General features: G+C 45.1%; 1 protein-coding gene across 1 annotated transcript; it reads left to right on the top strand.

Moving 5' to 3' along the window:
- Positions 1-14750: 14750 nt before the first annotated feature.
- On the top strand, positions 14751-17553 carry LOC139435553 (uncharacterized). Its single transcript, XM_071206271.1, has 3 exons — positions 14751-16039; positions 16121-16761; positions 16848-17553. The coding sequence occupies exons 1-3, from the start codon at positions 16009-16011 to the stop codon at positions 17544-17546; spliced, it is 1371 nt and encodes a 456-aa protein (XP_071062372.1). The 5' UTR covers positions 14751-16008; the 3' UTR covers positions 17547-17553.
- The last annotated feature ends 1407 nt before the right edge of the window (positions 17554-18960 follow it).

Raw genomic sequence — 18960 nt, 5'->3', positions numbered from 1 at the left:
GGAACGGCCGAATGTTGTGTCACGGGAAATTACGGCCGCAAGGCATTGTGGGGCAGCATTTTCTCCTTTCCTTTCGTAAAGCAAGGTCCAATGTTACCTAAGCTAAAGCAGGTTATAACCATAGACTGTATATATACATGGACGTCACCCATAGGATTCTGCAGAGTTGCCGTGAAGCCCTTAGTAGGCGGAGTTGGCCACTAACGGCTCGACAGTGACGTCAGAGTTCAACTCCCGCCTGCTCCAAATAAGGGCAAAGATGCGGGACCTCCTGCCACCGAGCTGGAGCTAGCTGAAGCTACCAAGCTAAGCTAACATGCTCCCCATCTGCACACTGCCATCGCATTTTACGTTTGTAAGGTAAGCGGACATGAAACTATTCAGCAAAACTATAAATAATAATCTAAGTTATTGAGTTTTTAGCATAATACTTCAGAATCTTAAAATCCCTTAACGTTTTATGCAATTGTGCTAAATTCAACACTGGAATCAAGCAAATATTAATATGTTTGCATGACATTAGTTATTTATATTTTTATATCACTTAACTATACGTTTAATACATTTAAGTCAAGCTAAGGTACATATGATGGTAGCTAGTTAGTGCTCTTACCTGTGAGGCCTCCTCCAAACAGCATAATAACCAGACTGTATCATTACAACTAAGTACCAGTTCTAGATCCTTGACTTTAGACAAACAATTCAAAAGACAACATGTATTTAAAGACCAATCTTTATTTGAATGTGCCTCTTAACCTGGGATATTAGTTATACAGTAATAGTATTGACAATCTAAAAAAACTGAGCAACTCAACAGTCAACTTTATATTTCTTATTGTCTAATCATTTATTATTTTCATTTCCCCCCTCTCATATTCAGTGTGGACGGATTGAGATAGCGTGGTGTCCAGAGAGCTGCTGAGACTTCAGGGAGAAAACCTCCGTGTGATGGACGTCCTGTCTGTTGGTTTGGAGAGGACTGAGGGTCTTTCCTCTGCGAGGAGGACCAGGCCTGATGGAGGAGGACCAGGTCTGATGGAGGAGCCCATGCTGGGCAAAGCTGATACCAACTGCACAGGCCTAGTCTGTCACTTTATTTGACTAAATGTGTTTACTTATACATTTAATAGGTTTACACCTTCTGTCCATACTGTATGTGCTTTTTATTTAAAACATGTTTGATTAAGTTTTGGTTCACATTTCAATAATTTGTATTTGTATCCTTTCGTCCATTATTCTTACTGAAATGTTAGATCACACATTCACATCTGACTGAAGATTTATTTATTTGTGATGTTGCAAACTCTGCGGTACAAGGCACAAGTGATGTGAAGCTCATAAAGCGAGGCAAATAGAAATAATCAGCTGATGGAGTGTAGATGTGGATGTGTAGATGTGGAAATAGATGCATCCCATCAGCTGACTGTTTTTACAATAAAAGTAGTTTCTTAGTGTACTGGTCTTAAAATCTCATAACATCAGCTTTTAATGTTCCTCTTGGATGTTCTTCTTGACCCTCAGAGAAGGAGAAAATGTCGTGTCTTTCAGGCATGTCCTTTCCTAACAAAAATGACAGGATACATAAAACATATTATTGCAGAACAAGTGTGTTATTTATGAAAGCGGTGTGTTTGTGTGTTTAGGGGCTATAGATATAATTATTTTGTAATTGTAATGTTTTTTTTTTATTTCAACAGTGAGCTACAAAGACAATCAGATTATGAATGAACAGTATGAAGTTCATCAATATTGAAATATATGTTATTATCAAAATAATATTGAACTGTTACAAAACGTAGTGCAACTGTAGAAGCTTGCTCTGTTGTCTCACTGACATAATCACTTTTACCACGTTTTTTCAGACAATATTGAGAGATAAATAGTAGCAGTTCTCACTATGTGTTAAATATCCTTGCCTTCAATACATTAAAAGCTGACGAAGTCATATTGCTTGTTAATATCTAAATGTAACCTTTTGCATGGAAAAGACCCTCAACTTCACTGATGTGTAGGTGATCTAGTATTTAGTATTGTTTATTGGAATGTATATCAGTGTATTCAAGTCAATACTTCATTTATTTAAACCAATATCTTTCAGTAAGAATAGAGTCTTTGTACCTGTGCTGAAGTTCACTGCTGTGAGGAGTCCAGTGCTGTCCCTCACTCTCTGGTCCAGCCTGTCTGCATCACCTGGACACCCAAACAGATATATATGTAAAGAACCATGTGTACAAACAATATAACTGATTACCTTCTGTTGAACATGTTGGATTGTGTATTGTCCGAGTCAGGGTCCTTTTTATTTTACTGTAACTTTGGAAGTTTTGTTACCAATGCTTACTGTTGATTTGATACCCATTTGGTAATGCAATTAATAAAAACAACAAGGTTTGGGTTCGTTCTTCAGATGACTGTGACGTTAATGTGTAAGCTCGATAATGAACTCCAGCTCAACCAACCATATTGTAATATCTAAGTAATCATCTTGAGATATGACATTAATAATTGTAATATACACACATCTTATTGTGAGGTTCATTTCACATACACTACTTCGACGTTAGCTTGTCTACATACTTGAGCATAGCCAATTAAATTAACCTTAGCGATGCATACAGTTCCTACCTACATAATAAAATATATCTCTAAATTACAAGGATGACCTTATTTTCTAACCTCAAACAGAAGCCGTTTGTTCTACAGTATTATCCCACTTAACGCTTAACACTTGTCTATTTCGTTTCAACCTTTATATATACACAGTCTATGATTTTAACTTGGAGGCTACTATTAGCATCGTTAGCACCGATGTAGCTACCACTCGCTTACACGCTAACCCAAGCCTTAAAATTCATTACCTAGCTGATTAAAATCATTAACACATACATAAAGTACTTGAATTTCACTTACCGCAAAACCGCATTAATGCACTGTCGGTTTTAACCGCAGAGCGAGTCACAGTAGTCCGATATATAAGCATGAAGAACAAACAACAACGGCCGGCTTCAAGTTGTGTTCCCTGGATGAACTGAGCAGGCAGAGTCCCTGTAGCTAGCTTCACGGAGCAGCTAGCAGAGAGACAAGAAGCTAGCAGCAGCAGTCACTTGACAGAGCTGTCACTCAATGTGACCACGCCCTAATATATGCAAAAAGTTTAAGACCCAGTGGCGAGCCGTCAGGGCTCTCTAGGCCCTCTGTGAGGGTCTAAGATATTCTAAAAAATAATATTTGAAAACATTAAAAAAATATATATTTATAGGCTATATATCTTTTTTTTTTTTGTTACATTTTTCATTAGTTTTACCAAAATAACTTGATTTAATTGTATTTAAAATAATATTTCCAAGAAATAAATCCTTCGAATCTGCCTGTTCAGTTTCTGTTGGAATGTGAAGGGTTAAATGCCGTCCATGCGAGTTACTGTGAAGACGGGAGAGCTTGTTGGTCCCTCTCTACTGTACATTCACAGAGGGCCCGCTATAGTAACTCAATGAGAGAGTAATGTCAAAAGACAGTACAATTGACCAATAATATCTTCCCTTTAAATGGGCGGGCTTTATTTATGACAAGTTCCGCCCGCTGTGAGGTCTATGCAAGTGGTGCAGTGACGCGTCCTAAAACACGGAAGTAAGCTGCGCTCGGGTTCCTTCCATGGATGTAGGTTCCCTCGACAGAAAGCAATGGGATGTCTCCAGAGGGTTTTGGAAAATAGCTGGAAATAAGGTCTGTGGAAAACGAACCTGTTAGATAAATGCACGTCTTGTTCAGCCGGATAATATCCACATGTCTATCCTACTTTTATTATTTTTGAATCATAAATCTAATCGATAGATTTATGATCGATAGATTTATGATTAGCATAAGTTTGTTCATGATGGCTCACTTCAGTGATCGTGATGACATCGTTGCGAAATTATTAACCATTAGTCATTTTCAAGATTGAGTTACAATGATAAACTGGAGTGGCAAAGGATCAGCTGCATGACCCGCAAGTGCTTCATCCAAAAGGACAGGAGGATGGACTTTGTGTTTATGTGATTTGATCATCAAAGGTAGGCCTAAGTCATTTTCAATGCGGGCCGCCGTGCCGACTTAATTCATTGTAATTGTTACTTGGCTGTGGGTGCCCTGTCATGATAGGTGTTTATATAAATGGTGTTGTTCTGTGTGGTAGAGGGTCGCTGTCATTGATGCGTTTTGCACACCGGGTTTTGATATTCCGCTGAAGTATACGCTGTGACGTAATATCTCTTCTTTTTTTTCGAGGGAAGGGGGCGGGGGGTCAGAGGGCCTAGGTATAAAAGTCACGGCTCGCCACTGTTAAGACCTACTATAAATAAAAGGGTTGCATTAGAAAACAATTCACTCACAGATTCATAATCATGAAGGTGGAACCTAACTATATTCATAATATTATTTATTGCATCCAGGGGTAGAAACATGTTTTTTTCTGCTGTAAAATTGGGCATTTTAACATGGGGTCTATGGAAATTGCTCCTTTCTGCAGTCATCGCCTATCGGACAATATATGAACTGCAGTGTGTGGCACTTCAGTATTGGCATCCCGGCTCTTCCCCAGAGTTTGCCGCTTGGTTATAACCAGGGAACGCCTTGAAATCCCCCTCTCAGAGCCGGTTTGTGAAGTATTGAGAGAACAATGTTGGATATTTTTCAATCATTCTACTGGTCTAGTGTTACAAACTGCAGCATTTTATTAAATGGGTGGCAGTGGCTCAGTCTGTAGTGCCTTGGAATTGGGACAGAAACGTCAACGGTTCACTTCCTGCACAAGTGCCCATGAGCAAGCCATTAAATGACTTACACCATTTAATTTAATTTAATCGTTTAATTACATCAAGTTTTGTTAATACATTTTGGTTCTGTCATGTTTCTGAAATAAGTTGAAAATACTTTTCACCTTTAGATAAATGCTCTTCTCTAAAAAGTCAAACATTTTTCCTCAAACCCTTATCATGCTTAAAACAAAGATAAATAGTTCCATGATAACTTATCCCTTTAGATACATGTGTTGATGCAAACTGCTTGGCTGTGTTTTCAGAAGATGTGTCATGCTACCAACACATGTATTTACCAGATGTTCCTTAAAGTACCTCTCCAAAGCTGTAGTGATTTGTTGTCCAAACCAATTAAAAAGTTAAGTTATTATTGAGATAATTAAGGAGTTTAAGGTATTTTCTGGATATAAAGATCAATAATGGAAAATCCTTCAAGTTACCTCAATTTAAAACGCTCAGATTTAGCACACATTCATTTCCAGTTTGTTTTTAATGGGCTCAGGCATTATTTCTTATTTTTTATGATGACATGACATTTTTTTATTTAGATCCAGTTGTGAATAATACTGTGATTTCTATTAAGATAGACCCTTAAAACCCTCTTTAATTAAACAACAAAAGCACATAGCACACTCAATGTGAAGTCAACCGTCTTTTATTATGGCACATTATTGATCACCTGATGTTTGTCTTTACACATTAAGATGTGTTCCAACCTTTTCATATTGAATTACAAAATTCATTGCATACATACATTTTAACCTTTCATTTTACAAAAGCCAACATTACGTCAGTTACAGGAAAGCCAAAGAAAAGGTATCCGTATAACATTTTAAAAGCATTAATTCATGATAATTCTACTTTTTTCTTGTAAAAGCAAAAGCTATCGAAGAACAAATTCAATTCAATTCAAAACCTTTATTTATCCAGGTAAAATCCCATTGAGATCAATGATCTCTTTTTCAAGGGAGACCTGCAGCAGTAGGTTCCACAAGAAGACATAAAAACATAAACAACAGAACAACAAAAAGACATCATATGGAAAAATGTACAGGGATTACAATTTACATATCTAACCACATGTACAGGTACCAACAGCATCTGATTGAGTAGCATCCAACCAAGCTTTAAAAACATTTAGTGGTACTAGCTTGGTAATTTTCCATTCTTTTTGCAGACTGTTCCATGTTAGTGGAGCTGCACATCTAAAACCTTTCTTCCCTAAGACAGTCCTAGCACTTGGCACATTTAATAAAACCACAGCATGCGATCTCAGGCAATACGTACTTTCAATTCGCCGAGAGATCAGGGAGCAGATAGAAGATGGTATATCCAACATGGCTTTGTAGATGAAGTTTGTAAATGAGTTTACATTACATTATAGTTAAGAATGGTAACATCTTGGTTCTTGACAATCTGTGCCCCTGATAATATTTAATTGCAACTCACCACTGAAATAACTGATATTACTATAAATCACATCAAACAACAACATCTGCAAGGTGACTGAAGATCAACAAGGAGGTATTCCAGAGGGTCAGACTGTATCATCAACGCCAAAAAAACAAAGATTTCACACCTTGTGCCACAGCGGAAAAAAGGTCGTCAAACCATGAAGCGTTGTCCTCTGCATCCTTCCTGGCCCTCCTTCCCTCCTCTTCTCTCATTCCCCTCTTTTCCTCCTCCATTTCCCTTTTATGAGCTTCTCTCACCCTTTCCCCCTCTTCTTTTATTCAGACGTTGGCCATACCAATTTGTGGTTAAGTATCTTGCCCAAGATCACATGGACATTTTATTTACTAAAAGAAACATGGACAGTTGGCTTCAGCATTCAGCATAATAGTGATTTAATCTAATATGGCTTCATATTATTAAAAGCAACACGAGCATCAACCCGACGCAGTCCGCCATTGTTGTGGTTGTGAGCGGCTGGGAACACAACTGGGACTAAAAAGGAGAACCAGTTCAGAACCAGAAAAGCACGGAGCTAGAACCAAACTGGTTTGGTGGGAAGGGGCATGGATGTGTTTAAACTGCCATTTATTTCCCGCTAGGTTTTCACATTCATGTGATCTGATTTTATTGCACCTCTTATTCAGGGTCTGATTGACACCCTTACTTTTCCCACCTGCTTGCTTCACTCACCGTAACAACATTTCCCATTAGAATGTATTTTATTTTCACTTTTAGACGACTGCCCTCAGTTAACCCTGCTCCCCCTCCCTTCAGCATTTACAAGAAATGCTCTCAGTTCTTCTAAATCCCACAACAACCTGCTGACTGTAGTCAACACTATGAACTGTAGCTTTCAGTCTCTGTTCATGACAGGATGTCATATTATGCTGCAATCACAAGCTTGGAAACTTTCAAAACCTTCAGCAGGGCTTTGAAATAAACAAGTTGTTCTTCACTTCCTTTTTCAATTAAACTCATACTGTTTAATCCTCATATAAACTTGAACTCAAAGATGTTTTGCTTTTATTGAAGATTGTAGTGTACGGTGCAAGGGATTCATTTTAAGTTCTGATTCCCATAAGGCTGTTCCCTGTGGAGCTCTTCCCAGCTTGAGTCTTCTCCTCCATCACAATCCTGAGCGCCTCATCATTGTATTTTATATCAGAAATGTCAATGCACAAATGGGATTTATTTTCAGACACTGACACACAGTCCAGATGAATGTGATTTTAGATGCTACTTTTATTGAAAATGTATAGTTTGACTCCAGCTCCTTCAGCAGCTGTTGTGTGGGACTGATCCACACTGTTACAGCAGCCTGCACTTTGTCAAAGTGTTTTCAAAAGAAACATTGACAGGCTGATTCAGCATACAACTTAATAGTGATTAAACTGACCATGTTCATTTATACTTCCATTTCTTTCCCCTCTAGGCTTTCACGTTCATGTGATATGATTTTATTCAACCTCTTATTCAGGGATTGAAATGGTTGACACCCTTACATTTCCCATTAGAATTTATTTTCCTTTCACTTTTAGATAACTGCCATCAGTAAACCCTGGTCCCCCTCCCTGCAGAATTTACAAGAAATGCCCCCTGTTCTAAATCCCACAAAGAAACTGAACGTACAGAGTGAAGCCAGGCCTTTGAATTGCAGCATCTCTTTGTCTGAGGCCATGATACTCCGAGGAGGGAATGAGTCCTCAGAAAGTATTTGCAAACATTAATCATAAATAATATATGTTTTAAGACTGAGATATACTCAACATATGTAAGGCAAATGTCAGCCTTATGAACGGAGGTACCGTGGGACTTGCCCTTCCCATGTACGGGAGTCCGCTCAATGGAAATGCGATGTCAAGTTCCGATGTCAAGTTCCTGTCAGCGGCTAGACATATGTTACCAGTGTTTACCAGTGTTGCCAGGGGCATGATAACATCCTCCACTGGAGGTTGGGTGGTGCTGCTGTGAATAAGGCCGACTATGGGTGCCGATGGGCGGACGGTAAAGCACCGCAAAGTAGACCCCCTTTAAGTGTAGCCAGGGGCACGAGCAAAATCCTCCATGGAGGTTGGGTGCTGCTGCTGTGAATAAGGCCGACTATGGGTGCCGATGGGCGGACGGTAAAGCACCGCAAAGTAGACCCCCTTTAAGTGTAGCCAGGGGCACGAGCAAAATCCTCCATGGAGGTTGGGTGCTGCTGCTGTGAATAAGGCCGACTATGGGTGCCGATGGGCGGACGGTAAAGCACCGCAAAGTAGACCCCCTTTAAGTGTAGCCAGGGGCACGAGCAAAATCCTCCATGGAGGTTGGGTGCTGCTGCTGTGAAGAAGGCCGACTATGGGTGCCGATGGGCGGACGGTAAAGCACCGCAAAGTAGACCCCCTTTAAGTGTAGCCAGGGGCACGAGCAAAATCCTCCATGGAGGTTGGGTGCTGCTGCTGTGAATAAGGCCGACTATGGGTGCCGATGGGCGGACGGTAAAGCACCGCAAAGTAGACCCCCTTTAAGTGTAGCCAGGGGCACGAGCAAAATCCTCCATGGAGGTTGGGTGCTGCTGCTGTGAGGAAGGCCGACTATGGGTGCCGATGGGCGGACGGTAAAGCACCGCAAAGTAGACCCCCTTTAAGTGTAGCCAGGGGCACGAGCAAAATCCTCCATGGAGGTTGGGTGCTGCTGCTGTGAAGAAGGCCGACTATGGGTGCCGATGGGCGGACGGTAAAGCACCGCAAAGTAGACCCCCTTTAAGTGTAGCCAGGGGCACGAGATTCTTGAGGGTGTGATCATCTTGGTTTAGTCCGTGGGGGAGTGCTTAAGTTCGGGGGCCCGGGGACCCAAGGTGCTCGAGGTTCTGGAGGTACATGGGAGGGATCCTGGAGCTCCTCAGTCCGTGTTTTGGGGGTCTTGGAGCGGCCCCGAAGAGGTGCCTTTGTCGGTGTACCTAATGGGTAAGAAAGCCAGTCTACACAGGTCGTGAAATGTGATTGAAATGTACAGAGTGCTGTACATTTCAATCACTTTGAATGGGAGTCGTGAGGTGTGGATGAAAGGGCCATATCTCCCTTAAATTCACAGCAAAGTTACCCATCTTTCACACACTAATTCATGGGTAACAGAGCCATGTGCACCATGCATTTAAAGTAATGTTAGCCAGCTTTCAGACACTAATTCGTGGGGAAGAAAGTCACCCTGGTCGGGTCATCAAATGTGATTGAAATGGACAGATTCCTGTACATTTCAATCACTTTTAATGGGAGTCGTGAGGTGTGGATGAAATGGCCATATCTCCCTTAAATTCACATCAAACTCACCCATCTTTCACACACTAATTCATGGGTAACAGAGCCATGTGCACCATGCATTTAAAGTAATGTTAGCCAGCTTTCAGACACTAATTCGTGGGGAAGAAAGTCACCCTGGTCGGGTCGGGAAATGTGATTGAAATGTACAGAGTGCTGTACATTTCAATCACTTTGAATGGGAGTCGTGAGGTGTGGATGAAATGGCCATATCTCCCTTAAATTCACATCAAACGTCACCCATCTTTCACACACTAATTCATGGGTAACAGAGCCATGTGCACCATGCATTTAAAGTAATGTTAGCCAGCTTTCAGACACTAATTCGTGGGGAAGAAAGTCACCCTGGTCGGGTCGGGAAATGTGATTGAAATGTACAGAGTGCTGTACATTTCAATCACTTTGAATGGGAGTCGTGAGGTGTGGATGAAATGGCCATATCTCCCTTAAATTCACATCAAACTCACCCATCTTTCACACACTAATTCATGGGTAACAGAGCCATGTGCACCATGCATTTAAAGTAATGTTAGCCAGCTTTCAGACACTAATTCGTGGGGAAGAAAGTCACCCTGGTCGGGTCGGGAAATGTGATTGAAATGTACAGAGTGCTGTACATTTCAATCACTTTGAATGGGAGTCGTGAGGTGTGGATGAAATGGCCATATCTTCCTTAAATTCACATCAAACTCACCCAGCTTTCACACACTATTTCATGGGTAACAGAGCCATGTGCACCATGTATTTAAAGTAATGTTAGCCAGCTTTCAGACACTAATTCGTGGGTAATAAAGGCCTGTACATCTCCCTGTTTGAAAGGGCCTTATCTCCCTTAAATTCACAGCAAAGTTACCCATCTTTCACACACTATTTCATGGGTAATAAAGCCATGTGCACACTGTATTTAAAGGGCTGCAGGAACACTTTACCCGCCTTGTAAACACCTTCTCCTGGGTAAAACAATCCATGTATTTCCGCCTGCTTTCCATCAGCACCCGCCAGTCATTTCAAACGGTTTCAAATCGTTTTTTCACTTTTAAAAAGAGCTTTCTGCCCTGTAAATGATTTCTAATCATTATTACCGTCATGGAGGAGCTGCAGGGACACTTTACCCGCCTTTTAAACACCTTTTCCTGGGTAAACAATCAATTTATTTCCGCCTGCTTTCCATCAGGACCCGCCAGTCATTTCAAACGGTTTCAAATCGTTTTTTCACTTTTAAAAAGAGCTTTCTGCCCTGGCAATTATATCTAATCATTATTACCGTCGTGGAGGAGCTGCAGGAACACTTTACCCGCCTTCTAAACACTTATTCCTGGCTAAAACAATCAATGTATTTCCGCCAGGGTCACAGCCTGCTGCTGCTGCTGCTGCTGCTGCTGCTGCTGCTGCTGCTGCTGCTGCTCTCCCTCCCTAAATTCACATCAAACTCACCCAGCTTTCACACACTATTTCATGGGTAATAAAGCCATGTGCACACTGTATTTAAAGTAATGTTAGCCAGCTTTCAGACACTAATTCCTGGGGAAGAAAGTCACCCTGGACGGGTCATCAAATGTGATTGAAATGGACAGATTCCTGTACATTTCAATCACTTTTAATGGGAGTCGTGAGGTGTGGATGAAATGGCCATATCTTCCTTAAATTCACATCAAACTCACCCAGCTTTCACACACTATTTCATGGGTAATAAAGCCATGTGCACACTGTATTTAAAGTAATGTTAGCCAGCTTTCAGACACTAATTCCTGGGGAAGAAAGTCACCCTGGACGGGTCATCAAATGTGATTGAAATGGACAGATTCCTGTACATTTCAATCACTTTTAATGGGAGTCGTGAGGTGTGGATGAAATGGCCATATCTTCCTTAAATTCACATCAAAGTCACCCAGCTTTCACACACTATTTCATGGGTAATAAAGCCATGTGCACACTGTATTTAAAGTAATGTTAGCCAGCTTTCAGACACTAATTCCTGGGGAAGAAAGTCACCCTGGACGGGTCATCAAATGTGATTGAAATGGACAGATTCCTGTACATTTCAATCACTTTTAATGGGAGTCGTGAGGTGTGGATGAAATGGCCATATCTTCCTTAAATTCACATCAAACTCACCCAGCTTTCACACACTATTTCATGGGTAATAAAGCCATGTGCACACTGTATTTAAAGTAATGTTAGCCAGCTTTCAGACACTAATTCCTGGGGAAGAAAGTCACCCTGGACGGGTCATCAAATGTGATTGAAATGGACAGATTCCTGTACATTTCAATCACTTTTAATGGGAGTCGTGAGGTGTGGATGAAATGGCCATATCTTCCTTAAATTCACATCAAAGTCACCCAGCTTTCACACACTATTTCATGGGTAATAAAGCCATGTGCACACTGTATTTAAAGTAATGTTAGCCAGCTTTCAGACACTAATTCCTGGGGAAGAAAGTCACCCTGGACGGGTCATCAAATGTGATTGAAATGGACAGATTCCTGTACATTTCAATCACTTTTAATGGGAGTCGGTGTGGATGGCCTGTTGAATCCGATTTTGAGCACTCTTTTCCCCGCATAAACTAGTTTAAATCACCGTTAAACACTTATTCTGTTGATGTCTATATAACCGACTTCCCGCTATGCATTAAGTCGGTTATATGGACCCTGTACACTAGGCATACCGCGGCCGGTAGTAAATGTCCAACCATTGTACCCTCTGGTCCCTAGGGTATGTAAGGCAAATGTCAGCCTTATGAACGGAGGTACCGTGGGACTTGCCCTTCCCATGTACGGGAGTCCGCTCAATGGAAATGCGATGTCAAGTTCCGATGTCAAGTTCCTGTCAGCGGCTAGACATATGTTACCAGTGTTTACCAGTGTTGCCAGGGGCATGATAACATCCTCCACTGGAGGTTGGGTGCTGCTGCTGTGAAGAAGGCCGACTATGGGTGCTGATGGGCGGACGGTAAAGCACCGCAAAGTAGACCCCCTTTAAGTGTAGCCAGGGGCACGAGAAACATCCTCCATGGAGGTTGGGTGCTGCTGCTGTGAAGAAGGCCGACTATGGGTGCTGATGGGCGGACGGTAAAGCACCGCAAAGTATACCCCCTTTAAGTGTAGCCAGGGGCACGAGAAACATCCTCCATGGAGGTTGGGTGCTGCTGCTGTGAAGAAGGCCGACTATGGGTGCCGATGGGCGGACGGTAAAGCACCGCAAAGTAGACCCCCTTTAAGTGTAGCCAGGGGCACGAGCAAAATCCTCCATGGAGGTTGGGTGTTGCTGCTGTGAATAAGGCCGACTATGGGTGCCGATGGGCGGACGGTAAAGCACCGCAAAGTATACCCCCTTTAAGTGTAGCCAGGGTCACCCTGCATGCGTCGTCAAATGTGATTGAAATGGACAGATTCCTGTACATTTCAATCACTTTTAATGGGAGTCGTCAGTATATGGAGCTTAACCCATAATTCCCGGACGTTCCAGGCCGAATTTGGAAGCTCATATGCGGCCTGCCATGCGCCTCCACCCGTGGAAAGCAAAAAAAAGTAAAGAAAACGGTCAATTATATGTTAAAATAATCAAAAATGAAGTTTTTGAAAATTCTTGAAAAACGGCTAAGTGCCAACGGGGGAGGGGGTCAAGTCTTCGGCGCTTCGGAACGAAGCCCCGGAGACTTTTGCACTCCCCCGTTGCAATTTACAACGGAGAGGGGAAACGAGAGCTCCCCTCCTCCGTCCAAAAAATTCATTCATCTTTTCCAAGCTACCATCTGCACGAAATCGGAAACCCGGTTTTTGAGAGCACTTAGAAAAAAACGAGCTATTTTCACATGATGGGGAAATCATGGAGGAATGTATCCGCCTCATGAGCACTTTGGATCGGATGAAATTGTTGCCTGGAGGACCCCCAATCATGGTTCTCACAAAACTTTAAGTTTTCAAACTGGTGTCTGGAGGAATGCAAGGGGAGTTGTCAGGGGACTCTACCCGCCTCAAGAGGCACTATTTTGGGATACATTTTATCCATTTTCACCCCTTTTTATGGTTCTTCCAAAAAGTTAACTTAGACTTTTTCCGACTCTGGAGAAAGGTAGGGGGAGTTGTCAGGGGACTCTACCTGCCTTTTGGAACACTATTTTCGGATACAATTTATCCATTTTCACCCTTTTCTCTGGTTCTTCCAAAAGTTGACTTAAACTTTTTCCCACCCTGGAGAAAGGTATGGGGAGTTGTCAGGGGACTCTACCTGCCTTTTGGAACACTATTTTCGGATACAATTTATCCATTTTCACCCTTTTCTCTGGTTCTTCCAAAAGTTGACTTAAACTTTTTCCCACCCTGGAGAAAGGTATGGGGAGTTGTCAGGGGACTCTACCTGCCTTTTGGAACACTATTTTCGGATACAATTTATCCATTTTCACCCTTTTCTCTGGTTCTTCCAAAAGTTGACTTAAACTTTTTCCCACCCTGGAGAAAGGTATGGGGAGTTGTCAGGGGACTCTACCCGCCTTATGGAACACTATTTTGGGGTACTTTTTTCCCATTTCACCCCTTTTTTCTGGTTCTCTGGTTGTGGCGGCCTCGCCCTGGCCGTCCACCCTCTGGGTACCTGACTCCCCTGCCTCCTCCGGGGGGCAGTTGAGAAGGGTTCAATGCCTCCCCGGAGGATACTGTTATCCCGGCAACCCGCCAGCAGATGAAAAGACCCACCCCTCCGCCTCTCCACCTCTTCTGAGGGACGAGGGAACCGCGCGGGGGTCTGCTGGAGGCTACTGCCGGGTGCTCCGTCCTGCGCCTCACCGGTACCCTGACTCCAGCGCGGTGTGGCGGCCTCGCCCTGGCCGTCCACCCTCTGGGTACCTGACTCCCCTGCCTCCTCCGGGGGGCAGTTGAGAGGGGTTCAATGCCTCCCCGGAGGATACTGTTATCCCGGCAACCCGCCAGCAGATGAAAAGACCCACCCCTCCGCCTCTCCACCTCTTCTGAGGGACGAGGGAACCGCGCGGGGGTCTGCTGGAGGCTACTGCCGGGTGCTCCGTCCTGCGCCTCACCGGTACCCTGACTCCAGCGCGGTGTGGCGGCCTCGCCCTGGCCGTCCACCCTCTGGGTACCTGACTCCCCTGCCTCCTCCGGGGGGCAGTTGAGAGGGGTTCAATGCCTCCCCGGAGGATACTGTTATCCCGGCAACCCGCCAGCAGATGAAAAGACCCACCCCTCCGCCTCTCCACCTCTTCTGAGGGATGAGGGAACCGCGCGGGGGTCTGCTGGAGGCTACTGCCGGGTGCTCCGTCCTGCGCCTCACCGGGACCCTGACTCCAGCGCGGTGTGGCGGCCTCGCCCTGGCCGTCCACCGTGCGCCCTCTGGGTCGTACCCGAAACTGTCGGGTATCCTTTGGGAGAATCAGACTCTGGAGGAACGTGAGGGGAGATTACAGGGATCTCTGCCCGCCTAACGAGTGCCTAAATGGGACACCGCACCATGATGCAAATGAAAACAAACACTGATTTGAAAATAAGCTGAGTGCGTCTTTCGTGAGTCTTTTCACGCTTCCTTCTTTTTTACCCACGATTCTGGTGACATTTTCCGGTACCGAAATGCTCAAGAATACAGGTCGGATGGCGGTCCGTTGTCCGATCTGCAATAGCTCCTACCGTGCCCTGAGCAAGCACCTACAGAGGAACCATGGTGTGCGTAACTTGGATGAAAGAAAAATTCTGCTGTTGTTGGCCAACGGACGGACCAACATTAGGCTCCATCCCTGTACCATTCTGGGATGCGAGTACCACGGCACAAGGCTGGATCGCCACTTGGCCAGAGACCATGTTGAGCTGGCCCGGGAGGAACTACATGTGGTTCAAAATCAAATGAAAATGACAGTGGCCAAGAAGGAGCTTTATGAACTCCGAATGACAAACCCCACAATAGAAATGATTACCGCTTGGGCTGTTGACACGGTGGCAGACGACGATATACTGTCACAACCTCCACCCTTGTCCCCGGTGAATGAATGTGACAACCCGGACTGCAAAGAATGGAGGCTGGAGGCTAACGCAGTGAGGGCTCAGCGGGACATATATGCTGCTGAGGTGAAATCCCTGCGCTGCAAGTTGCAGCAGAGGATAAAGGACAAGCGACAGAGGATGGATCAGCGGGCCGGGGACATGCCCGCGTTCGATGGGGAGGAACGAGAGCGGGTCATTCTGAAGAAATGACCCCGACCAGAGTCGACACCAACGAGGCTGTCCAAGTCGAAAGGTCCCTCCTGCAGCAAGTCTCCCATTCCTGCCTGCAGCACGTCTCCCATTCCCGCCTGCAGCACGTCTCCCATTCCCGCCTGCAGCAAGTCCCCCACTGGCTCTCACACCCATTCATCCAGCTCCTCAGAGCCTGCATCCATCCATACCGAGGCCTCGTCAACCTCCCCTCCCATAAATTCCCCCTGGTTCCGGGGCAGGGGCCGGGGAAATATAATGCGGGACATAACATTCCCACGGATCATGGGTAAGTGTTTTGGCTATGTGACACATGCAGTTTCTGTAACACATCATGTGTTGTCATTAAAGTACTGTTTATATTTCACAGAGGAGTATCTGCAAGGATACCGGGAGCATTATGCAGGTATCGACCCACCAGTGAGGCTCCAGGAAAACACAGTCTCCAAACTAAGCAGAGTGAAGTCGTTCCTCAGTTTCATGGCACACGGTTTCAATCGCCTGTCTGACTGGCTCTTTTTGAGGGATCTCAAGAGGATACGCGGGTGGTCCCGGAGCCTGATGAAGTCAAGCCTTCAGGTCACGACCTCCGACTTCTACATCAAGAATATATCACACTTTCTCAAGTACATGGCCGACACACCGTGCAAGGGGAGCAGGCTCAGCCAAACGGACATGATTTTAATCAAACGGGAAGTAGTTGCCATCCTGAAGTCCCTGAAGAGAAAAGTACTTATCCACCAGATGCAAGTGAAGCGTGACAAGATGGAAGGTCTGCCGAGCCACAACGACCTAATGACATGCTTGACTTCGACCACCACTCGCATCCCTCAGCTCCTGGATGTGATGGCCAGCAATCCGACTACCGCGACCCGGACACTGCTCTATGGGTATATGACTCTTCATTGGAGCTGCATTTATGGCCACCGTCCGGGGGTCTACTCCAACATGACCAACGCCGAGGTCCGAAAGGCGGATACAACTGGCACTGCCTTCGGCTACCTGGTTCATGTGAGTGCTATTAATCAATGTATTTATTCTGGCAGTTATATGCATGATTGACATTGTATTGACACTCTCTATCTCTGTCATAACAGGTAAGTAACCACAAGACGGCCAACGCGTTCGGGGAGGCGCAGCTGTACCTCACCGTAGAAGAATTTGGATGGATGAAGAGGTGGCTGGAAATTAAGGGTACGCTGACCTGCACCCAGAGCCGTTACTTTCTGTACACAGAGGGGAAGAACCCGTTCAGGAAGCTTGCCTACTCTCTGAGGTTGGCATGGGCTGATGTGGGGCTCCGCAGTCCCATTAACTTCACCGACCTCCGCACAGTCCACGCCGATAATGCGAAGAGGTTTCAAGACAAAGGCAACCGCCAAAGAGTGAGTGATTTCATGTGTCACAACACTGCAACTGCGGACAAATTTTACGCGAATAATCCTTCTTTGAAGGAGGCTGCGGACATTCGGTTGCTCTTCACAGAGTCACTTCAAGCAGCGGCGGCGGCATCGACAGCAGCAGCAGCAGCGGGAAATGAAGACACTTTTGCGGGTATTGACATCGACAGTGACAACTCTGGAGAGGAGCACAGCCCGGCTCCCTACCAAGACTCCCTACCAAGACATGTCCCGAAGAGGGACCAGTCACTGGCCGAACACAACCCCTCAGACATGGGTGAAGAGAGGGTGCCATACTCTGCCCCAACTTCACCCACTGTTGCCAGTGATCAACTTGTAAATATGCAGTGTGTTGTTGTAATCAGTCCCCTTGTAAATACGTTATATCCTGTTTGAATTTATTTATTACTGTCAATATTACTGTAAATAAAGTTTGTTAAAATTACTAAGTGTTCTGTTTTTAATCCCACTATGGGTTTTCTTCTTTTAAGATCCCCAGGGGCACGATATTCTGGTTCTGGTGGTAGCATGTAGGTGTTTAGTCCGAGTGAGGAGTGCTCAAGTGTGGGATGATTTGTAAGGTAGAAGAGGGTAAAAAAAGTTAAAGTGTGAACCTCCAGCAGGGCAGGTGGTGCTGTGAAGAAGGCCGACTATGGGTGCCGATGGGCGGACGGCAAAGCACCGCAAAGTAGACCCCCTTTAAGTGTAGCCAGGGGCACGAGCAAAATCCTCCATGGAGGTTGGGTGCTGCTGCTGTGAAGAAGGCCGACTATGGGTGCCGATGGGCGGACGGCAAAGCACCGCAAAGTAGACCACCTTTAAGTGTAGCCAGGGGCACGAGCAAAATCCTCCATGGAGGTTGGGTGCTGCTGCTGTGAAGAAGGCCGACTATGGGTGCCGATGGGCGGACGGCAAAGCACCGCAAAGTAGACCCCCTTTAAGTGTAGCCAGGGGCACGAGCAAAATCCTCCATGGAGGTTGGGTGCTGCTGCTGTGAAGAAGGCCGACTATGGGTGCCGATGGGCGGACGGCAAAGCACCGCAAAGTAGACCCCCTTTAAGTGTAGCCAGGGGCACGAGCAAAATCCTCCATGGAGGTTGGGTGCTGCTGCTGTGAAGAAGGCCGACTATGGGTGCCGATGGGCGGACGGCAAAGCACCGCAAAGTAGACCCCCTTTAAGTGTAGCCAGGGGCACGAGATTCTTGAGGGTGTGATCATCTTGGTTTAGTCCGTGGGGGAGTGCTTAAGTTCGGGGGCCCGGGGACCCAAGGTGCTCGAGGTTCTGGAGGTACATGGGAGGGATCCTGGAGCTCCTCAGTCCGTGTTTTGGGGGTCTTGGAGCGGCCACAGAGAGGTGCTTTTCCCCGGGGTATGTCATGGAAGTCTGAAATAACCTGTTTGCTCATGTCAGGGAGAGATGCTGGGGCTGCTGCGTCCGTGTTTTGGGGGTCTTGGAGCGGCCCCGAAGAGGTGGCTTTGTCGGTGTACCTAATGGGTAAGAAAGCCAGTCTACACAGGTCGTGAAATGTGATTGAAATGTACAGAGTGCTGTACATTTCAATCACTTTGAATGGGAGTGGTGAGGTGTGGATGAAATGGCCATATCTCCCTTAAATTCACAGCAACGTTACCCATCTTTCACACACTAATTCATGGGTAACAGAGCCATGTGCACCATGCATTTAAAGTAATGTTAGCCAGCTTTCAGACACTAATTCGTGGGTAATAAAGGCCTGTACATCTCCCTGTTTGAAAGGGCCATATCTCCCTTAAATTCACATCAAACTCACCCATCTTTCACACACTAATT

Source organism: Pseudochaenichthys georgianus, chromosome 17 (assembly GCF_902827115.2).
Source record: "Pseudochaenichthys georgianus chromosome 17, fPseGeo1.2, whole genome shotgun sequence".
Taxonomy (NCBI): Eukaryota; Metazoa; Chordata; class Actinopteri; order Perciformes; family Channichthyidae; genus Pseudochaenichthys; species Pseudochaenichthys georgianus.
The sequence above is the reverse complement of the archived record's forward strand: the minus strand, read 5'-3'. Positions and strand labels throughout refer to the sequence as shown.